A 10,597-nucleotide genomic window follows, 5' to 3' on the forward strand; every position below is an offset into this window, starting at 1 on the left:
GAAAAAGGTTATGTATGTTTGCCATCTTGAATTACTTATAAAGTTCTTATTATTACTTATAAAATAATAGCAAACAAACAACACAACAAAATAAAATACATTAGGCCATTTTATGAATCTTAATAGGACAACCTCCTCTTGTCACACAGGCAAATGCCTTGATCCCTCATTAAACCTCAATAAGCCACAGAGGAGAATCATTTTTAGCTTTCTGATAAGTGATTGTCACAATCAAATGCTGTGAGAGAGAAAAAGGGCTACTACCACTTTTAAGCAGGGGTGGGCTTCAAATTTTTTAGCAAAAGGTTCTCTGCCTGGTTGCTGGGTGGGCATGGCCTAGTCAGCCTCCTGCACAATGGTGTGTGTGTGTGGGGGGTGTTTTTGCCCTCCCCAGACTCCGGAGGATTTCCTCGAGCCTCAGGAAGGGTGAAAATGGCCTCCCCAAGCTCCGGAGGCTCTCTGGAAGCCGGAAATGGGTCCATTTCCGGCCTTCCCGAACTTCCAGGAGGCCCGTTTTTTGCCCTCCCCGAGCCTCTGCAGGCACCTTGGACAGCTCCTTCACATAATAATATTTCTTTTGATGTGGAAGCAGACAGGATGAATTTCCACTTATTTTCTCCTTCTGAAGACTTGGTTCATTTCCTGCCCCCATGTCCAGATCCAATATTGTCAAATTTTAATGTATCCCTAAACATACTATCAGTCAGTCTCATACACAGACGTCCAAAATGTACATATCCAGGAACACATTATATAAGGGTTAGGCTATTGGGGGCAGGAAAGCCGAACATCTATGAAAAGATTTTATGCCGGATGCTAGACAGGGGATTAGCACTGGGGCCAGCTGTCTTATTTTCTGCTCGTATGTACAAAATGCTACAAGCACCAGCCTGAAATCATATCTGGCAGAGCTATACCACCAAACCTTTTGTTCCAACTGCTGAAGCCTCAGAAATATATTTACTAATGATTGAAATCACTTTGAAGGTCTGTGCGTCTGAGCCAGAGCTGCAGTTCTCATTAATGGAAGGCAAGAAGGACAGAGAATCGCAGAGAACAAATGATAGCAAAGGCATTTTTTCAGATCCCTAACTAACCTCTGTTTCCCGGGATCCTTTAGGAGACTAATGGATACCTGGAAGCTTCACATAATATGTGGGGTCAGTATAATGCATAAATATAGAGCCAGAATGTTTTCCTTTTTCTCTTAAACATGGTTAAATCTATTTTAGGTGCTACATTACAGTTTGGCGTGTTTAGTACTTCAGGGAATGGTGGTTTTAAAATGCTAAAAGGTGATCCAGAGCTTGTTAGAAACCAGAAATCGCTTTCCATTGCTTTCTTCTTGAACTGGGAGGGAGGGACTGGCCCAAGATCACCCAGCTGACTATGTGCTTAAGGGTGGACTAGAATTCACCGGCTCCCAGTTTCTAGCTGATGCTTTAACTACTACACCAGACCAGTTCTCACATTTAATAGCATTAACACTTTTATTTGGCATGTCTTATATCTAAGTGCATAGTGCACAATACCTAGGCATATTTTCCCCCATAAAAACAACCTTGTGCATTAGGTTCAGCTGAATGAAAATGACTGGCCCCCAGTCACCCACTGGATCCAATGTCTTCGTTTCTACATCAAACTGACTCTAATATAAATGATTGCAGAATATAGAATATGAAATTATGAGGCATTGAGGATAATTACAAAACATTTTGATGAAAGAATTGGCATTTTGTTATAAAATTGTTTTGTTTGTGCTTAAATCTTGGTCACAGTCCATGAGAATGATGTAGAAGGAGCTGCTGCATTGGATATATACATGAAACTAGTTTATATTTTACCAAACCGAATGTGTGATTTTCAATTTTCTTATGTTGGATTTACAAAAGAGACCCATTAAAGTTGTAAAGAATTTTGTGAGAAGAAAAAAAGAAAAGAAAAAGTCATAATAAATCAAATTCCATGACTTTATTTGAGAGGATTAAGGATTAAGTTTGTTAAATGAAAAGGGAAAGATTGGTTTATTTGATCAAACCCAAAAGAGATGTGTTGTTATCTCCAGTATTCCTTAATGGGCTTTTATTGATTAGGATTGAACATTGAGGCTTTACAGATTTGTTTAGATATAAACATTCTTTCACTCTATCTTTTCAGAACTTTCTATTTTTTCTTTTTATTCCTTTATTTATTTATTTATTTTAGTTAGCATTAATTTTTTTATCTTTTAAATTGTAATACTAATTAAAATTAGGATTAAAAAGAGGGTTTTTTGCCTTGTTAAGGTGAGGATATGCCAGTAGAAACAATTCTAAGCTTCTAAGCATCAAACTGGGATTCATGGAATTCTTTGGGGAACCTTGAACTCTTAAAGATCAGGCATAAGAAGGATGTTTGTATGTAGTACATAGATTGTCAGGTGTAAATAACCAAACACTCATTGAGTTCAAAGCACCAAAGAGTTTATTATTGCTATCTGTACACAAGAATCCGACCAACTAATAGTCTAAGTTAAGTAGGAGTTAGATAATGGTCAACAGTATATACTGGTAGGTCTCTTGTGTGAGCACAAAGATTCCACACTGATGACACATTTATCTCCACCTCCCAGTTCAGCCTGCTTATCTCCTTCATAGATAATTCTACTGAAATAACAGAGCTAGGAAGGACCTGAGACTTATTGCTTGACAAACAATAGCAAGAATGTTTCTTTGATTCTCTGGACCTTCTGAAGAAGGCAACAACTTACTGAGTTGGCCATCCTTTCTATTATTCAGAGCACTGTGTACCAACTTGGTATATCCCAGATGATTTGAACTGTAGCCCTCATTGGCCTTTGAAAACCATGTTGGTGAAAAATTGTGGGAAACAATCCAGCACATACAGAAGGCACAAAGTCAGAGAAGGCACAAATTCAGACATTAATTGAAAGAGGCTGGAACGATTTGGCTATCTGGCTGTCCAAACCTGGCATAAATTAGAACACTTTATTTATTTCATTTTATTTTTTAAAAAAAATCAAATATACCCAAGTCCTCAGGACAACTAGAGAGGGACACAATTCTGTAAAAAACAAAATGGAAATGTTTGGTTGAAGGAGAGGTGATATTATGAAATCAAAAGCCTCCTATACAAAGATATTTTGCATTTATTACCTAAATCAGGTTCATCCAATCTGCAGCCCATGGGTCACATGTGGCCCTATACAGCGAGTAATGTGGCCCCACAAGATAATAAAACATTAAAAAATAAAGGAAGTTGGTTATTTATATACACATGCTGTGCATTGACAATAAATGTTTGATTTGATTAGATTAACTGTATTGTATATTTTATATGTAGCCCAAAACAATTCTTCTTCACTCAGTATGGCCCAAGCAAGCCTGGACTACTATGACCTAAATACAAAATATAGACCAGAAAATGATAGCCATACTGCAGATAAAGATTTTTTTTCTAGTCACCCAAATTCTGGTGATTGGTCTTCAAAGACAATCCTACTAAGCAATAGTTGCCTTATTATCTAACTCCAGTGTTACAATGTTGGAGAAGATTCCTTCAAATGTATCTTCCCTTCTCTTTGTGAATGTCTTCCTCCTCTTCACCATGTCACTGTTGCCCATTTACTGTCCATTCATTCTTCTCTTCCATTGCACTCCACCCATGTACATCCCTGGTTGCACACTTGTAGAGGGTGGTGAACAAGGGGAAGAGTAAGAAGGTAAAGCAAAACTGGGATTTCCCCCGTTAGCCTGGAGACTTCAATGTCAATCTCTGGTGAAAGAAAGTGTCCTTCAAGACTCATCAAGCATGGGCCACATGGATCTAGATAATATAAAGTCCTTGACTGGCATGGGAGTGTTGAGGACTGAAGGTTCTTTCTTCATGTTAACTTTCTTTCTCTTCAATCTGTCTCTCTGAGGAACATATTTAAGAAATGGCTAAGAGACAGCAACAAAATAAAACTTATTTGCAGGATACGGAGGATGAAGTCATGCAATAAACCTTAAATCCAGTTAACAAAAATGCAATTGCTTTGTTCATATAACATGCTAGGCCCAGAGAGCTAAATTATCACTTAGCATGTCTCACCTTGCTCAAGAGTAGTAATTGTGAGAGAGTTCTTGGAGTCCTAGTGGACAATCATTTAAATATGAGCCAGCAGTGTGCTGCAGCTGCCCAAAAAACCAACACAGTTCAAGGCTGCATAAACAGAGGGATAGAATCAAGATCACGTGAAGTGTTAATACCACTTTATAATGCCTTGGAAAGCTACACTTGGAATACTGCATCCAGTTTTGGTCATCATGATGTAAAAAAGATGTTGAGACTCTAGAAAGAGTGCAGAGAAGAGCAAGAAAGATGATTAGGGGACTGGAGGCTAAAACATATGAAGAACAGTTGCTGGAACTGGCTGTGTCCAGTCTGATGAAAGAAAGTTCTAGGGGAGACATGGTAGCAGTGTTCCAATATCTCAGGGGTTGCCACAAAGAAAAGGGAGTCAATCTATTCTCCAAAACTCCTGAAGGCAGGACGAGAAGCAATGGGTGGAAACTAATCAAGGAGAGAAGCAACTTAGAACTAAGGAGAAATTTCCTGACAGTTAGAACAATTAATCAGTGGAACAACTTGCCTCCAGAAGTTGTGGATGCTCCATCACTGAAAGTTTTTAAGAAGAGATTGGACAACCATTTGTCTGAAATGGTATATGATTTCCTGCCTAGGCAGGGGGTTGGACTAGAAGACCTCCAAGGTCCCTTCCAACTCTTCTATTCTATTCTATTCTATTCTAGTTCACACAAAATGTTAACACATAACTGGGTGACCTACAATATTCCACATGACAATCTATCAATCCCCATTTTAATTAAGAGTGCTGCGTCAACCAGCCACAGACGGACTTGCTCTTTTGCTCCATTACATGTAAAACTGAGGAACATGGTTTATTTTGCCATTTTTATTATAAGTATGGTTGAGCCACTTCTGGTCAAATGCCTTTTAGGACTGTCTTCCACAGCCCTTCCCAGTAGAAATTTGTAGCTATGATTCCTATATCTCTCTATCCCCAATCCCAGTCTTCTGCTCTTTTGCTGATAGATAACTTTAGCTTCTTCCAAGGAGTAAATATTAATTCCCAGCATCTCCAATGAAGGTTGTGCTAGTTGAGGAATTCTGGGAACTGAAGTCCACACATCTGGAAATTCCCAATATAGAAAACATTAGCCCATAACTAACTACATAGCCTCACTCTGACAAGCTTGAATTATACAGTGACTGCTAGTAAGGGAAGATTTTTTTTTTTTAAAAAAGAAATTTCAACTGCTATGTCATCTAGTGTCTTCTGGAGACCTTAGTGGAGCTGACTTTCAAATTTCCTTCCCAGTTTCTAGGGCTGAAGCTGTGAGATGAGAACCAGTGATTCTCCAATCTCTTCTTTTTAAGAAGAGATTGGACAACCATTTGTCTGAAATGGTATAGGATTTCCTGCCTAGGCAGGGGGTTGGACTAGAAGACCTCCAAGGTCCTTTCCAACTCTTCTATTCTATTCTATTCTATTCTATTCTATTCTATTCTATTCTATTCTATTCTAGAATAGAATAGAATAGAATAGAATAGAATAGAACAGGTAACAGGTAAAAATCAGATGCTCTTCTATCTTGTTTTCAGTTAAACAATTTAGCTCTATCGTATCTGTTAGTTTCTGCTGTTAAATAAGTATCTGAACACAGTTTTAGTGTTGAAATTTATGGCCATGCTTGGCATGAAAGCTGAATATTCAAGAGGAATTTACAGTCATCCCTCCATCTCCCCTCCCCAGTTTTAAGCAAAAGTGCAAAAAGTATATCAGGATTGGCTGCCCATCATTCCTTTGGAGGCTCCATACTGTCTTTGTCACTATGGATCACATTAATGGCTGTTTCTGAGTCAGAATACACACATCTTGTGTGGACGACAACATCAGCTGTGGCTCTGCCCTATGCCCTGGTTTCTTTAAGAAGTAGATCATTGATCAGTCCTGAACTTCAAAAGCTGTTTATAAAGAGATGATATCCATGTATGCATGTATTTTGGACTTGGAACCATCCTTGGACAATCCAAATTCAGCCTGAAGGAAAACAGGTTCTGCACCTGAATAAATTATGCAAAAGAAACACATTTGCATATCTTTTCTATAATTTAATCCATTTCTGCTACTAGGAATGGCGCTCTACCGGCCTTATTTAATCTTTTCCTGGCATTCTAAAGTTCTATCTCTTGTTTTTCAAATTTCGCTTAGAAACCTGGCTTCGGTTTCTTTTTTTAACAGCAAGGGATGTTCTAGATGCTGAGGGTGAGCCTGATTAATTTCATTGAACTGGGTACTCCAAATTCTTATGCATTCATAGAGATGTCTTACACATCTTTATGTTGTCTCCAGGGAACCATATTTGCAGGAGGGATATTTTGTTGTCTGCATAACTATCCATTTTAGTCATACACAACAAGAGTTATGGGAAGAAGTATACGTCCTTGTGAGTTTAAATATACTTCTAGAAATGGGGCGGGGGAGAGAGGGAGAGAGAGAGAGAGAGAGATCTCTAGCCACTTATAACTCCGGTGAATATTTTATGTTCTACCATGACGGTGCATATTTCAAACTGGAATCCATGCCAATTACGTAAAGCAATTTTGCTGTGGCAGTCAGACTCCTCCCAATGTATCTCTAAGGTGGGCTGGGATTTTTATTTTAGCTTTTCTTTGCTTGGCTTTGTTTATTTTTAAATAGCAATGATCTTCTCAGCTGCATCGACCGGAGCCTTGTTTGACCTCCTAGAACTTTAGAAGGCCTTGCTTGGGAAGTAGAGTGGGTGTGGAGAGGTTTGGATTATAGCTGATGAGCCATTCCTAGAGGAATATGATATCCTATATTGGGTTTGCCTTCGTGGGAATTGGGCTGTTTTGATCATGGCTATCCAAAACCTCTTGTTTTTTCTTAAGACTTAGATTGTTGAGAATTTGATCTCAATGGGTTAGCATTCAAACATTCATTTCCCAGTATAATGAAGAAACTAATATGAATTTAACAAGCTCATCACCCCTTACTATTTTAAAACCCATCCTCTGCTTGCAAAATTATTCTCTGGGACGATACAAGGCTGAGCAAATTTAATAAAATAAGTGAAAATATAATATTCAGCCCATAAAAAAGATTTTGATATATTGGGAAGTCTATGGATGTATCATAGTGGTGGCAGCAGAAATAGTAATGCTGAGTGGTGGAAACGTTATTGTATGGGGTTGGGGTAGAGAAATGGATAGATGAAGGTTAAAAATAGAAATATTTCGCTTCTCTTGTTCTTTTCATGGTTACTTCTCTCATCATCACATTTAGGTGACCAAACATATAATGTTTGGTAAATGCTAAAATACTGAAGATAGGAGCAAGGGGAGACATGAAATAGTTTAAATGTGACTTGTAGAACTAAAAAAAATTATTTCCCTGTGCATTTGAAGCATGCAAACACAGTGATACAAGATAAACTGAAGTGTTCAGGTTTGTAGCCAAGAGATTCCATCTGGCTATAGAGGAAAGGAGATTTTTTTTTTAAAAAAAAAACTGAGATAGAAAGTGGATTCTCTAAGCAGGGGCGCACATGGAAAAAAATAAAGTAAAAATGGAAAGAGAAAGAAAGCAATTTGTGGTCTTGAGTGCATGTATGAAAAACTGCTAGAAAATATATATTGTGCTGTGCGAGAATGTTACTTTATCATTGTTGACCTCCAGTAGCTGAGCTCTCAGATAAATATGCAATTATATGTGGCTTAGATATTTTAATTCCACCTAATTAAATCAGGAGATCATATATAATTCCCACAATCCCCATTTGACTTGCACACAACATTCCAGTGAGGTAGAGAACTGACCTGAATTTAACCTCCATCCTCCCCCCTCCAGGAACTATCTAGTGGGAATGAGTCCATTAACAGGAGACTATATTTTTCAGACCTGAAAAGTTAGGATGAGGCAAGATTGGTGATTGTTGTGAGAATATACAAGAAATACAGCAACAGCATTGAGTAGGATGGCATTACTTTAAAGATCGTGCTAGTGCATGTGTATCTGTTTCAGTTCAGCCTCCAAGATGGAAAATTTGCATAAGGTATAAGTGAGCAACTGAAGATACAAGGATGTGTAAATTGTGGACATTGCTTATGACAGTTGTAACCTCTTGCAACCCACCTACCCCATTCTCAGTTCCAGTTTACCCTTCAATTCAATTAAAACGTAGAACATTTACATGTACTATTTTGAATAGTTACAGTTTAGGATTAAGACCCCTTTATTTCTCTCTTACCTAGATGGCAGTAAACTTTGTTATAACACCTCCCCCCCAAAAAAATCTGTTTGCGGCTTCAAAGAGAGAAAAGAAAGCAGGCAGGCAGAGTCGAATTCTTACCTGTTTATCTGCCCCAAGGTCCTTCCAGCGAACTTCTTAAACTCTTCTTTTCGAAACTCCATGGCGTTTTGCTCCCTTGGTTAAAAGAAAGAAGCGCGGGGATCTCCCTGCCCCACTCCTTTCCCACTGTCACTTTTGGAGACTCGAACAGTTAAAGACTCCGCCACATCAGGAAAGCTTCTTGGGGAGAGACGGGGTTGCACAGCGATCTCAACCCGTTCCTCTCGCCCGATGCCTTTCTTTTTCTCGTTTCGCGAGCTTCTTTCCCTCTTCCCTCGATTTTCGTTCTTTTCTTGCCTAACTCTTTCCCTTTCTAGCTCTTCTCTTCTTCCCCTTCTCTCCACCGGTCTCTCGATTTTCTCTAGGACCCTCGAGATCTGCCAACTTGAAAAGCGGTGCGTGGGGATACGACCATCAACGGCGCTGCCGCCTGGCGCCCTGCCCAATCCACCAACACGGCCTGAAGCGTCATGGGGGCAGCTCTGCCACCGCGCACTAGTGCCCGCGCCCTGCGTGGGACGCTGCGGAGGGTCCCACTCTCTTCCCGCGCTTCCGCAGGCGCCTAACCACTAGGGGGGTCAGTCTCCGGCAAGAGATTTACGGAAGCGTCGGCTGGGGGCGCCAGGGCTGACTCGGAGCGTCGGCGCGAACTTTCCCTGTCCCGAAAACAGGGTCGCCGCCCAAGATTGGGGTTTCAGCACCACGGAGAGCGACGTGAGAGTGCGCGACAGCGCCCGGTGTGAGATTAAGGGAATCGCGCGACCTGTGTGAGCTGAGAGTCCAGGGGAGGGGTGCCGGGCGGATAGAAGAGATTATAGGGGTGGGGGTGGGATGGATCATGGATGGGGAAATGAAAGGCAGCGAATGGGGAAGGAGGGTTGTGAGTATAGAAACCGAGGTTCCGAAAGCGGGGCAAGAGATTCTGGGTACGGAAAGGATACCAAAAGAAAAGAAAGAAAAGGAACGGGGAAAGCAGCAAGTGAGAAGTGTTGGAAAGAAGAAAAATGAATATAACGAACAGAAGTGGCAACTTTTTTAGACTGAGGCCTGGATTGAAGTCTGCCGAAACGATGAAGATGAAAAGAGAAGGGAAGAAGGGGAAGGGAGGTGAAGAGGAGAGGAGAGAAGAAGAGAAGAAGAAGAGAGGAGAACAGAAAAGAGAAGAGAAGGTTGGGCAGGATGCAAGACTTCCTTGCAAGTTGCGGCCATGTCCCAAGAGAAGGCCGAGTAAGCAGCTCAGAGTCATTAATCTTTCAAAAGAACTGAATTAAGCTGAGAGAGGAAGAGGCTGGGATTGGGTGGAACACAGTCACAGCAGTCGGGGGCGGGGGGGGGGGCAAGGCAGGAGTAAAGGAAAGAGAAAAAGAGGCAAAAATTGGGGTGGAGAGGCAAAAATTTCCATTTTGCAGCCTCTGGAAATTGGGAACAGGTGGATGGCAGAGGGTTCTCTCTCCCACATCCAAATGTAAGCAAAAACTTACAGAAAGCAGTGAAACAGGGCCCCATTCCCATGAGGCATCAGTACTCATTCATGATCAGGGCTGGAGCGTGGAATAATGTGCAGGAGACTCCACTCACTTGGGATGATGCTCTTCTTGTCCTTTTGATAGGCTGTCATATCACATCAGCCATGAGAAACCAAATGCTCCAAAGCAGTCTAGAGCAGTGTTTCTCAGTCTTGTGAACTTTAAATTGTTGCCACGGTTAAGAAACATGGGCGTAGAGTCAAAAGAGATGTAGATAATCTGTCTTGATACCAAAATCCTATGCCTCCAGTTCAGAAGGAAGAGCCATTTATTTCCCGATTCTGCATTCTTACATTCTATGAAGACCTGTTTTTGATTGTTGCACACTGTCTGTATTTCCCAAAGGCAGCCATCCCAACATGGTCTCCTCCAGTTGTGTTGAACATCCATCATTCGGATATACCGTAACTTCAAAGTGATGAGAGCTACAGTACAAAACATCTGGAGAATTTGAAAAAGGCTGCCGTGGCTCATCTTCTACAAGATGTTATGTTAGTTTTGCTGTTGTGGCATCTGTAGAACTATCTCATTTTATACCAATATTCAGTTAGTTTAAATATATTTATTCCACATAAAGTTGTGGGGGGGGGGTTGAGAAGAATTGCAATTATAAACATTTTAATTTGCTAGTTT

General features: G+C 40.5%; 1 protein-coding gene across 1 annotated transcript in view; it reads right to left on the reverse strand.

The window, feature by feature from the left end:
* The window catches only part of SLC17A7 (solute carrier family 17 member 7), a 60,632-nt gene extending 51,472 nt beyond the window's left edge, over positions 1-9,160 (reverse strand). Inside the window, exon 1 of the mRNA XM_087946796.1 lies at positions 8,439-9,160. Within this exon, the coding sequence (XP_087802922.1) occupies positions 8,439-8,500 (62 nt within the window). The 5' untranslated portion in view covers positions 8,501-9,160. The remainder of the gene's footprint in view (positions 1-8,438) is intronic.
* Between the last annotated feature and the right edge of the window lie 1,437 nt (positions 9,161-10,597).

The sequence above is a fragment of the Notechis scutatus genome, chromosome Z (assembly GCF_049901735.1).
Source record: "Notechis scutatus isolate UNSWTSFEM ecotype Mainland chromosome Z, rNotScu1.2, whole genome shotgun sequence".
Taxonomy (NCBI): domain Eukaryota; kingdom Metazoa; phylum Chordata; class Lepidosauria; order Squamata; family Elapidae; genus Notechis; species Notechis scutatus.